Source organism: Panthera leo, chromosome A2 (assembly GCF_018350215.1).
Source record: "Panthera leo isolate Ple1 chromosome A2, P.leo_Ple1_pat1.1, whole genome shotgun sequence".
NCBI classification, from domain to species: domain Eukaryota; kingdom Metazoa; phylum Chordata; class Mammalia; order Carnivora; family Felidae; genus Panthera; species Panthera leo.
This window is the reverse complement of record NC_056680.1, coordinates 16519640-16537552: the sequence shown is the minus strand read 5'-3', so window position 1 is coordinate 16537552 and position 17913 is coordinate 16519640. Positions and strand designations below refer to the sequence as shown.

At 50.3% G+C, this 17913-nt stretch overlaps 1 protein-coding gene across 15 annotated transcripts in view; it reads left to right on the top strand.

The window, feature by feature from the left end:
• KIF9 (kinesin family member 9) overlaps positions 1-17913 on the top strand; it is a 53820-nt gene that overhangs the window by 19805 nt on the left and 16102 nt on the right. For all 15 annotated transcript variants that reach the window (XM_042929153.1, XM_042929152.1, XM_042929143.1 and 12 more), the window contains 8 exons: positions 713-777; positions 3399-3476; positions 10782-10850; positions 11602-11706; positions 12868-12923; positions 13925-14015; positions 14470-14603; positions 15929-16120. In XM_042929153.1, the coding sequence (XP_042785087.1) occupies positions 713-777; positions 3399-3476; positions 10782-10850; positions 11602-11706; positions 12868-12923; positions 13925-14015; positions 14470-14603; positions 15929-16120 (790 nt within the window). The remainder of the gene's footprint in view (positions 1-712; positions 778-3398; positions 3477-10781; positions 10851-11601; positions 11707-12867; positions 12924-13924; positions 14016-14469; positions 14604-15928; positions 16121-17913) is intronic.

Below are 17913 nucleotides of genomic sequence, written 5' to 3'. Positions count from 1 at the left end.
GGGTTGTGTTTGTCATATTTGTGTCGCCTGATGGCACAGTCTTGGGTGTCTGATTATTGATTGAGAGCCACCAGTAGCAAAGCCCTGGCCCACAGCCCTCTCCCCTGCCCCATGCCATCTCTCCTCTGCTGTTCCCCCGGCTCCTCTTTTAGGTACATCCAGAGGCCTCTCCCCTTCCCTGCCCTCCTCCAGTCTCACACATGCTTGGGCATGTCCCTCCTGACTCTGTCTGAGTCAGCTCAGGTGGCTGTAACAAAACGCCACAGTCTGGAGTGCTTCAACAATAGACATTTATTCCTCACAGCTCTGGAGGCTGGAAGTCCCAGATCAAGGTTCAGCATGGATGGTTCCTGGTGAGGGCTCTTTTTGGCTCATACACAGCTGCTTTCTTTCTATGCCTTCACACGGCAAAGAGCAAGAAAGAAAAGAGAAAGGGACCAGAAAGAGAGACAGAGTTCTGGTCTTTCTCTTTCTCTCATATAAGGGCACTAATCCCATTATGCCGGCTCCACACTCAGGACCTCCTCTAAACCTGATCACCTCCCCCAGGCCCCATCTCCAGATACCATCACACTTGGGGATAGGACTTCAACATAGGAATTTTGTCAGGACACAAACTCTCAACCCATAGCAGACCCCTACCAGCCTTAAAAGAATCTCTTGGCAGAATACCCACATGGTTCATGGCCCTTCTGTGTCCTGCTTTCTGCAGGGGGAAATTGCAATATGGTTCTCTTGACAAACATCTACGGAGAAGCCGCCCAGTTAGAAGAGACGGTACGTAAAGATAGCCGAGGCGGCCTGGTTGGAATCCCTTCTTGTGGGTTCCAGGGCTGGGTAAGGCTGGCTCCGGGCTGGCTAAGCTGGCATACTGGGCCATAGACATTGTCAAGAGGGAAGAGATCCGGGGACTGAATCAACCAAAATTGTTGCGGGATCCAAATACCAAGTACCAAGGGGCAGAGGCTGTGTTGAGGAAGAGGCAAGGCAGGGAGCAGGCGCACCGTGGGAGTCTATGTGAAGAGGGTTTTGTGGGGGCAAGGACCATGCTTCCCACGGTGCTGCTCCTGTGAATTGGGATCTAGGGCAGCTGATTTCTTGTTCTTCATAATTACACGCTGAAAAATCTTAGAAGCACCACAGGGTTCCAGGCTGTGGTTATGAGGCTGGTGCAAACTGATGGGCATTGAGCACGTACTGTGTGTGCGTGTGGGGGGAAGAGCAGCTCGGTAGAGGTGAATTATACGTGGCCTCGCGCCTCAGAGTTCCTTGCCATGGCCCTGAGTAATGTGAGAGGTCTGGACAAAAGAATCCTTCAGAGGAAAAGGTACTTTTCCTGAAAGTGGGGTGAGGTAGGTGGGCACCGAGCTGGCTGGGTTTAAAGGGTTGGTGGTACAGAAAGCAGAGAGGCGGGTTGCCTGGGTGGCTCAATTCGTTACGTGGCTGGCTCTTGGTTTTGGTTCAGGATTAGGCTCTCATGGCTTGTGGGTTCAAGTCCCACATCGGGCTCTGTGCTGACAGCACAGAGCCTGCTTGGGATTCTTTCTCTCCCTCTCTGCCCCTTACGCACGTGTGCGCGCTCTCTCTCACAATAAGTAAACATTTAAAAACAAAACAAAACAAAACAAAACAAAACAAATAAAATAAAATAAAATAAAATAAAATAAAAAGAAAGCAGAGATGCTTCTGGCAGAGGCAACTGTGGGCCTGATGGTGTGGCCCATGCCGGGAACACCTGGCTGCTGCAGGGGGAGTGGGGGGTGGTGTTCAGGAAGGAGAAGGGGGAGAAAAGACTCCAGAGTCTGCTCGGGTCCTGGCGGCCAGGGTGCCGCCTTGGCTGTTCTGTTGGTTGCTGGGGTGTCATGGGGTTTGAGCAGGGAGGGCTGTGGCCAGAGTTGTGACTCAGGAAGATTAACCCAGCAGCAGGACCCAGGGGACCTGGGAGGGGACAAGCTTAGGAGACCCAGAGGCAGGAATATGGGCTCTAATGGCTGAGGCAGTGACACAGGTGAGCTCACACAACTGGGCATTCCGGCTGAGGCTTCCCTTCTTCCTCTGAAGGGCCACTCATCATAAATAAGACAGATTTGGAAAGTGCTCCATAGACATTTTGTCAGGTGTTTAAGGCAAGCCTCAGTCATCTGGCGAATCCACTTAGGTGAAACAGGTCCTTTCCAGGCACGTTGCAGGGCAAGATGCTCCTGCAGGGCCTCCCAGTTTCTTGCATCAGGGACCATTCCAGCTTCCAGAGAGAGCGCCCTGGGGCTTGGGAGGCCGGGGAGGGAGCTCCCACTGACGTGCAGGCAGCATCCCCAGGGGGGGAAGGCTTCAGGAACCGCATAGTATAACAAAGCACGAGTGAACCCCGAGAGGAGCCATATGAAAATTGGGCCTCCTGACTGCCTTGTTGAGCAATGCCCTCCAAGACGGTGGAAGGCCCCTCTCTCTCATTCCCACCCCTGAGATGGTCACCGCATAGAAAGCCATTCTGCTGGTACCCCGCCATCCCGTCCTGTGACCCAGGACGGTGCCCATGGAGCCCAGAGGAGCTGCTGGAGGGGCCTCAGGGGGTTGGGACGAAGGCATATTGGGGTGTGGAAGCTAATGAGTCTCTTCTCCAAATGCTTTAAAACCTTGACAGTGTTCCTGTCGTGGATCACATTGCTTTATTCAGGGCCGCTGCACGTATGTGTGGGAGTAAACACAGCAAGGGGGTCGTGGCCACACTCGCTGCTGTGTTTGGAGCAGGAGAGTCCGAATCCACCCCACACAGAAGCAGCTCCGACTAGTGACAGGGGCCTCCTCCGGAGGACCTCCTGCCAGCTCCATCCAGAGCACACCACCCACCTCTTCATGAAGTCTCCCTGACTTTACAGAGAAGCTACAAAACCTGTTTGAGGTCGCGTGGTGGGTCAGCGGTAGGGTTCTTAATCACCAGGGTGGACTGAAGAGCGCTTTCGGGCCTTCTTCTGGGCCACTTCTGGGTGGCCCTCCCCCAGGCCCGCCCCCCTGTTTTGGAGCCCTGCGACAGCCCGCCATCGTGTGAGGCTGGGATCTCAGGGCCCGCCCCGTGCTACCACTGGCAGTTCCTCGTTGCCAAGGGACAGTCCTCCACCTGTCGTGTAACATCGGTGCAGTGGGGCACAGTGCCGGGGCTGTTTCTCAAGTGCCTACTTATGTGGCTGCCTCCTGGGCCTGCGGCCATAATTACCCCTGCCTGGCTGCCCCTCCAGAGGGACTCGGGTGGAACCCCCAAGGAGACCCCACACTTCACATTGGAGTAGACTTATATGCAGAAATTCGTCTTTCCTAGTGGACTCCTTTGGCCTGTTTTGAAAATATCTCTATTCATAAGCAATTGGCCAAAGACATAGAGGGCTGTCTGATCTGTTTTTCAGCTGTCTTCACTGCGGTTTGCCAGCAGGATGAAGCTGGTCACCACTGAGCCTGCCATCAACGAAAAGTATGATGCTGAGGTAGTAAGGGGTTTGTGGGCAGATGTCTCACCGTGGAGGTGTGTGGGTTTGCTGCCTGGGTCACACAAGCCTGGCTTCCCTTCCTGCCTCAATGAGATCCCGGGTCAGTCCCTTTCCACTCTGGGACAGGCCAGAGTCTTCAGAGCCCCTGGAGACCCACCCCCCCCACTTGGGGGTCACTGCACAGGTGAAAGGACTAGGTCAGGTCCCCACCCAGTTCATGTGTGAGGCTTCAGGGCCTCTGACTACCCTGGGCTTCTATATGAGAGTTCCTTAGAGCTGTTTCAGAGTTCAATCAGTGTGGACCATCTCTCAGACTCCTCTGGTTAGAACGCTACGGAACCTCTTTGCTGCCGACTTGTGTGATCCCTCTCAGCAAGCACAGCTGACAGATCAGGAGCGCTCAGCACCACCACCAGGGAGGTGTAGGTTGAAACCTTAGTGAAAGTCCACCCTTAGACTAGCAAAAATTAGCACGTTTCCACAATGCAGAGTGGTGGCGAGAATGTGCAGAAACCAGAGCCTTTGTCTGTTCCTGGCCAGAGCATAATCTATAAAATTGCTTTTGAGAGCATCTTGGCAAGTTCTTGTAAAGTAAAAACTCATTTACCTCATTTTCCTTCAGGATGCTTGTGGAATCATGGTTACCAGAGACAGGAGCATGTACGTGCCCTGAGCTCATGACAAAGTAGTTAAACCTTCCAGATTCCAAATCCTAAAGGAAAATAGTGGTCCCCGTGGCTCTGTGTAACTAACCCATGGTTTGGAGGTTGAGGAGGGGGGTGGGTTAGAGCAGTGGCTCTCAGACCGAGCTGGTAGCAGAACCCCAGGCCGGCTTCTTTTTTTTTTTTTTAATGTTTGTTTGTTTGTTTGTTTTGAGAGAGAGAATGTGAGGGGGCGACAAGCAGAGAGAGAGGTGAGAAAGAATCCCAAGCAGGCTCCATACCATCAGAGCAGAGCCCCACACAGGGCTTCACCTCAGGAACTGTGAGATCATGACCTGAGAAGAAACCTGGAGCCTGTCGCTTAATCGCCTGAGCCACCCAGGAGCCCCTCTAGGCAGGCTTCTAGAACCGCAGGTCACTGAACCCATTCAGAGTTCCTGATTCCATTGGCCAAAGGGTGAGGCCTAAGGATTCACGTTTCTAATAAGTTTCCAGATGCTGCTGCTGCTGCTCTTCCGGGGCCACACTCAAGAACCACTGGCACAGTAGTTAAGAGCCATGGCCCCCACATTGGGGGTTCAGCAACCTGCTCTTTCCTTCCATCAGCTGTACAGCCTCAGCAAGATACTTATTCTTAGTAAGCCACCATTTCTTCAATAGTAAATTGGGGGAGTGGCAGAATCCACTCTCTAAGAGAGGCTGTGGAGAATCATACAATGGGGAGAAACCTCTTCCCACAGTGCTGTCGTGGAGTGAATGCTCAGTAAATGTTAGCTAGCGCGCTGCTCACTGTATGGGTCAGCAGTGTTCCCTTTCCCGGTGGACAGTCTGGAGGCAGTCCCCACATATGTATGTGAAGAGCCTCGAGGCAGAACGGTGCCTGTGCTGCTCATTGTACTAGTGAGCAGCTGGGCACGGGACCGCTAGCCCTTCACCAGAGAGGAGCTGAGTGAGTCAGGGAGGGAGAGAGCCAGGGCTCGAGCTGCCAGCTGGATAATCTCAAGCGGGATTGAAGCGGGCCAAATGGTAGCATCTGTCTAAACACATGTGAAGCATAGCTGAATATCGTTCATCGATACATGTGTGTGCATTAAAAAAAAGCAACAACAACAAAACACAGGGGCGAAAAGACCAACCTGAGGCTGGGGGTTCCCTCTGGGATGTCGGGGGGGGCGGTGGACTTGGAGAGAGGTACATAGGGGCTGCATATTTGTCTGCAGTGTTTTATTTCTTTAAAAAGGTGGGGGGGGGGGCACCTGGGTGCCTCAGTCGGTTAAGTGTCTGACTCGATCTAAGCTCAGGTCTTGATCTCAAGGGCTGTGAGTTCAAACCCTGCAATGGGCTCCATGCTGGGTGCGAAGCCTACTTAAAAAATGAAAAATTTTTTTAATTAAAAAAATGTAAGGGGCGCCTGGGTGGCTCAGTCGGTTAAGTGTTCGACTTCAGCTCAGGTCATGATCTCGCAGTCTGTGAGTTCGAGCCCCGCATCGGGCTCTGTGCTGACAGCTCAGAGCCTGGAGCCTGCTTCGGATTCTATGCCTCCCTCTCTCTCTGTCCTTCCCCTGCTCATGCTCTGTCTCTCTCTGTCTCAAAAATAAATAAAAACATTAAAAAAAATTTTTTTTTAATTAAAAAAGAGCTTATCGGGCTCTGCACTGAAAGGGCAGAACCTGCTTGGGATTTTCTCTCTCTCCCTTTCTCTCTGTCCCTCATTCTCTCTCTCTCTCTCTCTCTCTCTCTCTCTCTCTCTCTCAAGATAAGTAAACTTAAAAAATGATAAGCATTTATAAGCATGAGTTCTTGAGAGAGGCATGGAAAATTACCTGGGCTGCCGCCTTCCATAGACCACAGCCAGTCTGCCTGTGTTATTTCTAGCGCCCTCTTCAGCATAGATGCCTGTTTTCTGGACCATGGGGTAGCTTCTGTGGAATTGCCTCAGAGTTTTCACCTATGGACTAGGAGGCTGGACTGATGACCTCCAGGTGACCCTCGTACTCTGTCAGTCTGTGATTCTGTGAGGTGGTGTAAAGGTTGTGAGCCTTGGGTGTAAACAGGCAGCAGACAAACACTTGATATTCTGCTCTGCTGAGAGAAGATCATACCTGCAGGCTGCAGTGGGGTCAACCAGGGAAGTTTCCCGAGTGGAGAGGTGCTCCTAGCCTGGTGTGCTGCTTAAACAGAAGGTGCTGAATTATCCTCATTACGTTTATGATGAAAACCCCTGACCGTCAGGGAACTTACTTGAGTCTGTGCTGTTTCCAAGGCATTAGTTCCATCCAGAAAATGTCCCTGGTCTTTAAAGGCATTGGTCAGGTTCGTGTTCCATCTGAGATACAAAAAAAAAAAAAGGAGTTGGTCAGCCAGGAGGTGCTGCCAGGCCCTGTTCTGTGGGGTCTGGTGCCCCAGCCCTGTGTTTCCAAGCAGCTTCTTTCCATTCGGTACAGGAGGGCGAGTCTGCCAGGCATGAGGAGAAGCACCTATGGTCTCAGGATGTGAATGGAGGCTGGTTACAGGGGGAGCCAATGACCCATTTCCTCACATCACCTGATTGGCCCAGAGATCTAAGCCTGGCTCCCCGCACCACACTGGACAGTCATCCAGCTGGAGGCCCTCAACAGCCCGACTTTCCCTAGCGGCGGCATGATGTATTTTTTAGAACTGAGATCCCTCAGCTGAGGGGAGGGGCTTGCTTCGCCACCAAGCCTCTCCCGTTGACCTCATAGGAAGTCTACCTGAAGGAGAACCTCTTGGGGCTTCCCAGAGGGGCAGAGCCGGGATTTGGACCCTGGTCATGTGCTTTGAGTCTTAGGCTTTGTGCCCTGAATTGCCACAAAGACACCAGAATGCCAGGGTTCTGTCACCTCTCGCTGCAGACTGGTCACAGCCCTGGTCACCAGTACCAGGATGCAGTTGTCAGGGGCTCCCTCCAGTGGCCATTTTTTGACAACTGAAGAACGCCCTGTTGTTCACAGAGAAGGTTCTCAGCATAAAATCCCTTGTGCCTCTCATTTGAAAGACAACAGGACAGCATCCATCAGATGTAAAATGACTCAGCAATTCTGTTTCTAGAAATATGTCATTTATCCATTCACCTAAAATCTATAGAGCACTTACCATGTGCCAGGCACTTTTTGAAGCACCTGGAGTGTGTTAATATACAAAAAACACAAATCTGTGTCCTCAAAGAGCTGACTACTGGGGGTGGGAGAGAGAGATACGATAAATATAAGAAATAAATGAGCCTGGCTGGCTTAGTTGGGAGAGCATATAATTCTATTTAAAAAAATTTTTTTTTATTAGTTTTCTTTATTTCTGAGAGGCAGAGAGAGACAGAGCATGTGTGGGGGAGGGGCAGAGAGAGAGGGAGACACAGAATCGGAAGCAGGCTCCAGGCTCTGAGCTGTCAGCATAGAGCCCGATGTGGGACCCGAACTCACCAACTGTGAGATCATGACCTGAGCTGAAGTCAGACGTTCAACTGACTAAGCCACCCAGGCGCCCCAGGGAGAGCATATAATTCTTACTCTCGGATTTGTGAGTTTGAGCCCCAGATTCGGTGTAGAGATTACTTAAATAAATAAACTTAAAAAAAATAAAAGAAGTGAATCTAGATCCTGCCATTTGCAACAACATTGATGAACTTAGAAGACATTATTCCAAGTGAAATAAACCAGATACAGAAGGAAAAATACTGCAAGATTTCATTTACATGTGGAACCTAAAAAGTCAAATTCACAGAAACAGGGAGTAGAGTGGTGGTTACCAAGAGTGGGGGTAGGGGCTGAGGAAAGGGGAAATGTTGCTCAAAGTACACAAATTTTCATTTATAGGATGGATAAGTTCTGGGGATCTTATCTTATCCCCAGTTCAGTACAGCATGGTGACCATAGTTAATAATACCATATTGTAGGGGTACCTGGGTGGCTCAGTCGGTTGAGCGTCCGACTTCAGCTCAGGTCATGATCTTGCACTCTGTGAATTCAAGCCCCACATTGAGCTCTGTGCTGACAGCTCAGAGCCTGGAGCCTGCTTCGGATTCTGTATCTCCCCCTCTCTGCCCCTCCGTTGCTCGTGCTTTGTCTCTCTCTCTCAAAAATAAACATTAAACATTTTTTCAAAAAATAATACCGTATTGTATACTGTATTTAAAAAATGCTTTATTGCTCAAAAATGCTAACCATCATCTGAGCTTTGCTGGGAAAGTAGATCTCAGATGCTCTTAACCACACACAAAAAATTGTCCCTAGGTGAGGAGATAGATACATTAGCTAACTTGACTATAGTAATCATTTTACTATGTATGTGTATATCATGTTGTACACCTCAAATATTCAGGCATACCTCCAGAGATATTGTGGGTTCAGTTCTAGACCACTATAATATAGTGAATATCACAATAAAGCAAGTCAAATGAGTTTTGTGGTTTCCCAGTGCCTGTAAAAGTTACTTTTATGCTATACAGTAGTCTGAGGCGGGGCAAAGAGAGATGGGGAGAGAGAATCCCATGCAGCCTCTGGAACTGTCAGCATGGAGTCTGATGCAGGGCTCAATCTCACAAACTGTGATAACATGACCCGAGTTGAAATCAAGTGTTGGATGCTTAACTGACTGAGCTACCCAGGCACCCCTATACTGTAGTCTGTTAAGTGTGCAATAGCATTATGTCTAAAAAAACAATGCACCTACCTTAATTTAAAAATACTTTATTGCTGGGACACCTGGGTGGCTCAGTCAGTTCAGTGTCTGACTCTTGATCTCAGCTGAGGTCTTGATCTCAGGGTCATGAATTCAAGCCCCGTGTCAGGCTCCATGCTGGGCATGGAGCCTACTTCACCCCAAGTCTGAGCTTTCAGTGACTCATAATCCCTGATCACAGATAATATAACAAATAAAATAATAATGAAAAATTTGAAATACTGCAGAAGTTACCAAATGTAACACAGAGACAGGAAGTGAGCAAATGTTGTGGAAAAATAGTGCCGATAGACTTGCCTGATTCAAGGTTGCCACAAATCTTCAATCTATAAAAAACAGTATCTGAGAAGCTCAGTAAAGCAAAGAACAATGAAATGAGGTATGTGTGCCTACAATTTTTCTTTAAAAAATGTTTAAAGGGGTGCCTGGGTGACTCAGTTGGTTGAGCATCTGACTCTCAATTTCAGCTCAGGTTATGATCTCATGGTTTGTGAGTTGGAGCCCCACGTTGTGCTCTGCACTGACAGCGTGGAGCCTGCTTGGGTCTCTCTTCCTCTCTCTCTCCCCCTGCTTTCTCTCTCTCTCAAAATAAATAAATAAATTTAAAAACAAATTAAAAAAGGGGCGCCTGGGTGGCTCAGTCGGTTAAGCGTCCAACTTCGGCTCAGGTCACGATCTCACGGTCCGTGAGTTCGAGCCCCGCGTCGGGCTCTGTGCTGCCAGCTCAGAGCCTGGAGCCCGTTTCAGATTCTGTGTCTCCCTCTCTCTCTGCCCCTCCCCTGTTCATGCTGTGTCTCTCTCTCTCTCAAAAATAAATAAACGTTAATAAATAAATAAATAAATAAATATAAAAAAATAAAAATATTAAAAAAAAAAAAAAAAGAAATAGGTAAGTTCTAGAGCTCCACCATCCAGAATAGTAGCTGCTACTCGCTTGGGGTTATTTAAATTAGTTACATAAAATTAAAAGTTCACTTCCTTGGTCACCCTAATGACATTTCCAGGGTTCAGTAGCTACATGTAACTCAGGGCCCAGATAGAGAACATTTCCATCATTACAGGAAGTACTGTCAAACAGCACTGCTCTAGGGTGTGTTGGTGATAGGTGCTATAAAGAAAATTAGAGCAAGATTTGAAAAAAGAGTGGTGTGGGAGTGGGAGTGTGTAAAACTGCAGTTTTACATAGAGTGATTGAAATGTGCCTAATTTAGAAGCTTTTGAACAAAGACTTGAAGGAGGTGTGGGGGTGTGCCAGGGCAACACCTGGGGGAAGAGTGTCCTGGGCAGAGGGGACAGGCAGTGCAGAGGCGGGAGTGTGCCAATTTGGTAGGAGTGGAATGAGCTTGGAGGAGAACGGTAGGGAAGAGTTAATGGGGGCAGATCACAAAGAGCCTGTGCTATCCTACAGAAACCTATAAAGACACAAAGATGTAAGTACAAAAATGTTGTGCAGCCTTGTTTATAACAGCAAAACTTTGGAGGTGACATACATGATTATCAGCAGGGAATGTGACATGTTTGTGCAGTGGTTGGGAAGGATGAGGGTAAAAGGTACGACTGCGTGGGGAGCCTCCTGGAGGCAGCGGGCTGCAACGAGAAGGCCTTCACCCCGGTAGACTGGAAATAACCCGAAGTTCCTGGAAGTTGAGGTGTGAGGTTGCCCTGTGGGTGCCTGTGCTCACTCTGTTAAATCTCCTCTGTCTGCTGAAAGAAGCAGAGGCCAGGGACTTGTGAGGCCCCCGAAGGCCCTAAACTCACCCCAGTTGGGAAAGAGTCACTGGCGGGGAAGGAATTGTCCAGATGCTGAGATCACACTCCATGGATTACCAGGAGGGGCCAGGATGTCCGGCCACAGGTTGGGGAACTGTGGGCTTGATGTGGAAGAGGCAGAGTGGCCTCTCTGACTGTCCTCCCTGCCCCGTCCCAAACTGTGTTTCCCTGGCAGCGAATGGTCAAGAACCTGGAGAAGGAGCTGGCACTGCTCAAGCAGGAGCTGGCCATCCACGACAGCCTGGTAAGGGGCTGGAGGCAGGTGGCTGGGTGAGGGGCTGGCCGGAGTGCTGGAGGGACTGCGGTCACAGTACCAGGTGGGCAGAGGGATTGGGTAGACAGGCCCCAGGAGGGCCAAGTAGGCAGGGAGACTTTGGGGTCAGAGGGGCTAAGGAGCCAGGGATGCCTGGTGGGCAGGGAAATTGGAAGAGCAGGAGGATGTGGGCAGGGGTGTCAGATATCAGGGAGCAGAGGCAGACAGTTGGCAGGAAGATGAGGGGCAGGGGGCCAGGTGCCAGGCAGGTAGGGCAGGGATAGATAGCATGATGGTCAAGGTCAGAGGAGGTGGGGCATACTGGGCAGTGGGGGAGGGGCAGCAGCATAGAGCCCTGAGGGCAGAGGGTGGGGACAGGAGACCTCTGGTGGCTTGCCTGGGCCTGCTCATGAGTGGGGGGGGGGGGGGGGGTGTCTCAAGGCAGAGGCAGCCACCTCCCACCCATGGCTGTCATCCTAGAGTCTCCTGAGACTCGGGCAGCAGAGCCCTTTGCTTGGAGTGGCAAGCTCATGACAGGTGGCTTTCCTTCCCTCCAAGACCCAGTTGTCCCTCTGTGACCTGAGCACCTGGCCAAGACCTGATGGTGAAGGGAATGGAGCTGGCTTAGGTGGCCAGGACCTGTGCCCAAACCTCTCCACCTTGATTCTCAGAATGACCCCTCCTGCCCCTGTCAGGCTCAGGTATTTGGAGCTCATTGACATGTTCTTCATCCTCCTCCAAGGCCAACCGCACCCTTGTGAACTACGATCCCATGGATGAAATCCAGATTGCTGAGATCAACTCCCAGGTGCGGAGGTACCTGGAGGGGACACTGGACGAGATTGATGTAAGGAGCATCTCCTTGGGACCACCATGCCCAGTGGCCTGGGTCTCCCTATCCTGGGCATACCCCCACTTGTGCTGTGCTGGCCTTAGAACCTTACACTGAGTGGGTGCAGTGGGTGTCGGGTGGGTGGTGCTGGACCCCCGGCCTCGGGCCCTGCAGCCCACTGAAGCCTCAGCATCCATGTTTAGGGTTACAAGCATGGGTGTGCCCCACAGAGTGGCCAGAAGCCTTGACCGGCCCTGACCACACAGGGGGTAGTCCATCACAAGTGCAGGCCCTGGAGCCAGGCTGCCCTGAATCACGTCCCAGCTCAGCTGCCTCCTTGCTGAGTGATGTCAGCAAAATGCTTAACCTTGTGGACTTTGGTGGCCACACTTGTACAGTGAGGAGGGAAAGCAAGCTGGAATTAACTGAGCTGTAGGAGCTCAGGTGCTTGGCTCTGCCACGTGGGGTGAGGCCATTCAAGGATGATGGTCATGCTGGTTTACAAGGCAGACACCCAGGGCCTGAGTTGGAGTAGGCCAAGGAGGAAGAGACGGCAGCCACATGGGGAAGGGCCCTCAGGAGGAAGGTTGCATTCTTTTTTCACAGTGCAGGCCAGCAAACCCTTCATCAGGGAGCTACGTGACAGACACCTCCCCATCCCTAGCCTGTCACTGTGGCAGCTATAACTGGCAGGCCTCAGACGATGGAGGGGCAGGCCCTTCTGGCATTGTAACAGTGCTAGTCCTAGACTGACCCTCAGGGGTAATGCTTGTGGTCCCTAGGGCTGAGAGGGAAGCCAATAGCCTTCCCCCAGCCATAGATGTATGTGTGTCTGTAACCACACAAAAGTTCAACAGAACCTTTCAGCAACAGGAGAGAGCTGAGGACAATACATTTTATTAAAATGTTTTTTCTTAGTATTTTCAAGTACTAGAGACATTCTAATTTTACGGAGGAGATCTTCCCTTAGAAAAGGTCATTTTTATAGCCTCAATAAATGCTTAGCTTGAAAACTATTAACCAATTGTTTCTTTGTTCTTGAGGAGAACAGATATGCCATTCTCAAGACAGAGGATCAAAGGGTTAGTCAAGGAGTCCTGGTTTCTCTATGAACAGAGACACACCCTGTGCTGCGCTGCCAGAGGCCTAACCTCTGCCTTGCTCTCTTCCCTCCAGATAATCAACCTCAGACAGATCCAGGAGGTGTTCAACCAGTTCCGGGTGGTTCTGAGGTAAGGGACCCTCCCCACCCACTGGATTCCTACATCAGGCGGCCATTTTCATTTCCCGTGGTCAGGGCATGGCCTCTAAGTGCACTGCCTCGTCTCTCGTGTGTGAAGAGCCAGATCAGAGTTCTTGGGGTGTGCCCAGGACCCTGAGCTCTCAAATCCTCCAGCCCTTCCCTTCCCCTGGGGGAAGCGGGGAGGACAGACATCCATTTAAGGACAACACAGAGAGGAGTCCCTGGTAGTCCCTGGTAGATGTTTCTTGAGTTCATTAACTCAACAGGAGGTCCTTATGGAGTGCCGACCCTGAGTGCCCTGAGCATGGCCAGAGCAGGGCATCGTGAATATTCCCTGCTCCCCACCCCCACCTCAAGAGGCATTTGTGGTTTATATGGGTACAGGCATACCTGTAAACTGAGTGGCTTATGCTGGGTGGATCACAGAAGTGGGTCACGTGATTCCAAAGGGCCCTTTTTAAATAATTTTTAAATGTTTATTTATTTTTGAGAGAGAGAGGGAGCTTGAGTGGTGGAGGGGCAGCAAGAGACAGAGACGCAGAATCCGAAACAGGCTCCAGGCTCTGAGCTGTCACACAGAGCTCGATGTGAGGCTTGAACTCACGGACCGTGAGATCATGACCTGAGCTGAAGTCGGACACTTAATCAAGTGAGCCACCCAGGCACCCCCCAAAGGGCCTTTAAAGATAGCACCTAGGAAAGCATGGTCCTGAGGCAGGCTTACAGTCCTTGTTAAAGTTATCTTGGAGCAGAAGTGCCTGGCAAGCAAGGGTGGCCATTACAAATTTGGGAGGCTGGACAATAGATGTGTGCACTGAGAAATCGGGATGTGGCATGAACTTGTTTTGTCTGGTCTGGTTCATGAGGAGGGTGTGGTTCCATCACAGGGGGGCCACACCCACATGAGGTCTACCTCCAGTACTTGGTTCTTGCTCCAGAGGGTTCAGCATGGCCCCAGGTGTCAGGTGTTCTCTCATTCTCTCTCTCAAGCCAACAGGAACAGGAAGTGGAATCTGCTTTGCGCAGGAAGTATACCCTCATAGATAAGAATGACTTTGCAGCCATTTCTGCGGTCCAGAAGGTATGCATGGTTGCTTCTTGTTGACAGCATTCATGTCAGATGTTTCCATCCCCAGACCTTTTCAGAAGCAGCAAGTGTCACATTAAAGCAGATCTAGGGTTGCAACAGGTAAAGGTAACACCAGGATGAGTGTGACCCATGCAAGAGTCTGCCATACAGGAATTTAAAATGGTCTCCAAAATTAGAGACGTGACCACAGACAAGACCGGTTCCTGGAGTCACGTTGGCAACAGGACTCGAGATTCTCGGTATGGCGTGGTGTTGATGTGGAAAGTGGACATTTGGTAGAATGGCCAGAGATAGTGCTGTTGGGGGCAGCCTGAAGTCAGCGGCACTGGCGACAGCTATCTTGGTGTGTGGGGTCAACGTGCCCACCAGAGCACGTATGCACTTGGGTCCCCCACAGGCCAGAACCCTTCAACTAACTCCTTGCCCTGTGGCTGGCCTCTTCCAGGCAGGGCTTGTGGACGTTGATGGCCACCTAGTAGGTGAGCCTGATGGACAAGGCTTCGGACTCGGGGTCACCCCTTTCTCTGCCAAACCTGGGAAGAAATCCAAGTCCAAGAAGACCTTCAAAGAGCAGCTCAGGTGAGTAACCTTCCTGCTGCTCTACCTGCTCAACACCTGGCCCTCCTTGGCTGGTGAAAGAAGAGAGTAGCTAAGCTAGTGTCTTAGCTACTGGCTGGTCACAGTTGCTCCCATTACTGCCAGTACTAGCAGTATCCACGGGACTCAGGTTGGGCTGGTTACCTCTTGTCCACACAGCGACCCCATGAGGTGGGCATTAATGTCTCCATCTTACTGATGTGGAAACCAAGGCCCAGGGGTGTGGTCCAAGGCCACACCACTGATGAGTGGTAGAGTAGAAGAGAGAGGCCAGGCTAGCACTCCCCACTCTAGTACTGCACACGGAAACCACCTGTGACCCAGCTGCCTGGTGCTCATGTCCCCTAAAAACCACAGTTCACCTTTCAGGCAAAGATCATTTGTGGATGCAAGGCTCACTTAATGAGACGCTCTCCCTGGGAGATGCTCGTAGCAGTGGACAAAGAGCATAGGCTCTAGGAAGCGCCTTTCACCCTTGTGCGAGGCATGACAGCCTCTCTGTGCTTCCATTTTCTGGTCCCTAAGTTGGGACTCATAATAGTAGCATCAAAATCATGGGGGTTGTGAAGATGTGGGTGAATGCAGTCCCCGTACCTAGAAAGTACACAGTGGGAATGTGTTGTTGTTGTTACTATCACTTGGTAAAGGACACAGTCCAAAGCTGATTGTGCAAAACCATCACATGCAGGACAGGAGTCAGGTAGCGGGGGTTGCCGAGGCCCCTCGCATCCTCCTGATGATTCAGGCCTGCTCAGACATGCCTCTCTGAGAAGGAGGACGCTGGGCACCGTCACTTGGAGGGGAAGGGCAGCTACCTTCCTGGGAGCTGGTGTGGGCACCCATGTAGGTGGGAGAATGCAGAACTCATGGGCTGGTCAAGGCATCAGGGCAGACATGTCTTGCTTTACCTTCGGTCCCCAGACCTAACCTGGATGGGGGCTCTGCCACTCCTTTCCAGGGGTGCCTGTGTGATAAGTGCCTCAATGGCCAGGATATTCCCGGGAGCCTGTGGCCCACCCCACAGGTGCACCTGCTTCCAGACCTGGAGACTGCCATTTTCCCAGGTGTCTCCTGCTGAGGCTGCTGAAGGGGGGGCTACGTATTCTGATGAGGAGGAGAAGGATGCTCTCCTCTTCCTATCCATAGGGTCTTACTCTTTGCGTTTGGGCCCACATGTATGATCTAAATAAGACTGAGTGGGATGGGGCTTCTGATATAACAGGGTTTGGAAAGGTCACTCTCCTCAGCACCAGAGACACCTTACTGCCCATGACTAAGCCTGGGGTCTCCCTGCCTTCTCCTTCTAGCTCCTCAGCAAGAAAGGAAGGTGCCAGCAGCCCTGTGAGTGGCAAGGAGTTGGATGTCTCTACGTCCAAGACCCAGCTGACCCCATCCTCCAAGGAGGGGGATGTCAAAGACATGACTATACGGGAACGGGAGACCTCCAGCCTTGAGCCCCTTCCTTCGGACTCCCCAAAGGAGGAATTACGCCCACCCAGGTGACCCTCTAATGGTAGTTCCTGCTCCAGATCTTTCAAAACCAGAATGTGATCCTCAACATGTGAATAGTACCTGTAGATACATGAGATAAAACAGGGGATAACAGGCAAAGACTAGGAGTACAATCCAAAAAGAAGTAACAACAACAAAAAAAAGAAGTAAGATGATGGCTTATACACATGCAAAATGGTCCCGCCTCAGAACTCCTCCAAGATATGCAGTTACACATGGAATCATTTTAGACCCTTCAAATAGCCATTATTTAAATAAAAATTTTTAGGGGCACCTGGGTGGCTCAGTCAGCTGAGCGTCCGACTTCAGCTCAAGTCATGATTTCATGGTCCGTGAGTTTGAGCCCCACATCAGGCTCTCTGCTATCACTGCAGAGCCCGCTCGGTTGCTCTGTCCCTCTTGCTCTCTACCACTCCCCTGCTCGTGCTCTGTCTCTCTAGAAAATAAATAAGCATTAAAAATTTTTTTTTCTTTAAATAACTAATGCATTTAAAAGGCCCCTCAGGGTGCTTGGGTGGCTCAGTCAGTGTCTGACTCATGATCTCAGCTCAGGTCTTGATCTCAGGGTCATGAGTTCAAGCCCCACGTTGGGCTCCATGCTAGGTTTGAAGCCTACTTAAAGACAAAGAAAAAAAAAGGCACCAAATTCTCAAGGTATGAGACCCCTTCCTCTGGCTACCCAGTTTCTCTCCCTGGTGAGTCGGTCATTGAGTGTTCAGTAATCCATCCTGAGGAAATAATTAGAGATGTTTGCACAAAGATTTGTGCAAACAGATGTTCATTGCATCATCAATTTAAAAAGGTGACAACAGTTTTTTGTGAAATACCTTCAGGAGCTAATGTGATGGCAAAGGCACTAAATGAGTTATTATCTCTGCCCTTGGGATGTACAAGGATGTGCATGAAGAATTTTTTCCCCAGCAGGTGAACAGTTCTAAGCACTCAGAGAAGTTGGAAGTACTGGACAGTGAATACTGTCTTGAGTCTACATTTAACATATTACTATACTTATTGCATCACACATCCATCTTTCTCTCCATCCCTCTTATTAAAAAAAATTTTTTTTAACATTTATGCATTTTTGAGAGTGAGAGAGACAGAGTGTGAGCAGGGGAGGGGCAGAGAGAGAGGGAGACAACAGAATCCGAAGCAGGCTCCTGTCTCTGAGCTGTCAGCACAGAGCCTGACGTAGCGCTCAAACTCATGGACCACGAGATCATGACCTGAGCTGAAGTCAGACGCCTAACTCACTGAGCCACCCAGTCACCCCAATCCCTCTTATTTTTTCGATGCATTTCATAGGAAGTTGCAGACGATCTGCTTCTCCCTGCCCCAGCACTTCAAATTATATCTTGTTAACCAGAGTTCTCGGGGCTCCTTATAACACGAAAGAATGGTTCTCTGAATGACGTAAGATGTAAAATTACATCTACTGTGTGGCCTCAAACATTAAAAAAACTTTAATTATTTATTTATTTTTATTTTAGAGAGAGAGGGAGAGAACATGTGTGAGCGGGGGAGAGGAGCAGAGGGTGAGAGAGAATCCCAAGCAGGCTCCATGCTCAGCACGGAGCCCGAGATGGGGCTTGATCCCACAAGCCTGGGATCATGACCTGAGCCGAAATCAAGAGTCAGATGCTCAACCGACTGAGCCACCCAAGTGCTCCTCAAACATTAAAAAAATTATTGAAGAGATCCCTGAAGTAGAGACACCAGAGTGTAATTGCTAATAGGCAGTGAGTGGTTTTTTGTTTTGTTTTCTGTTTTTTACACTTTTCCT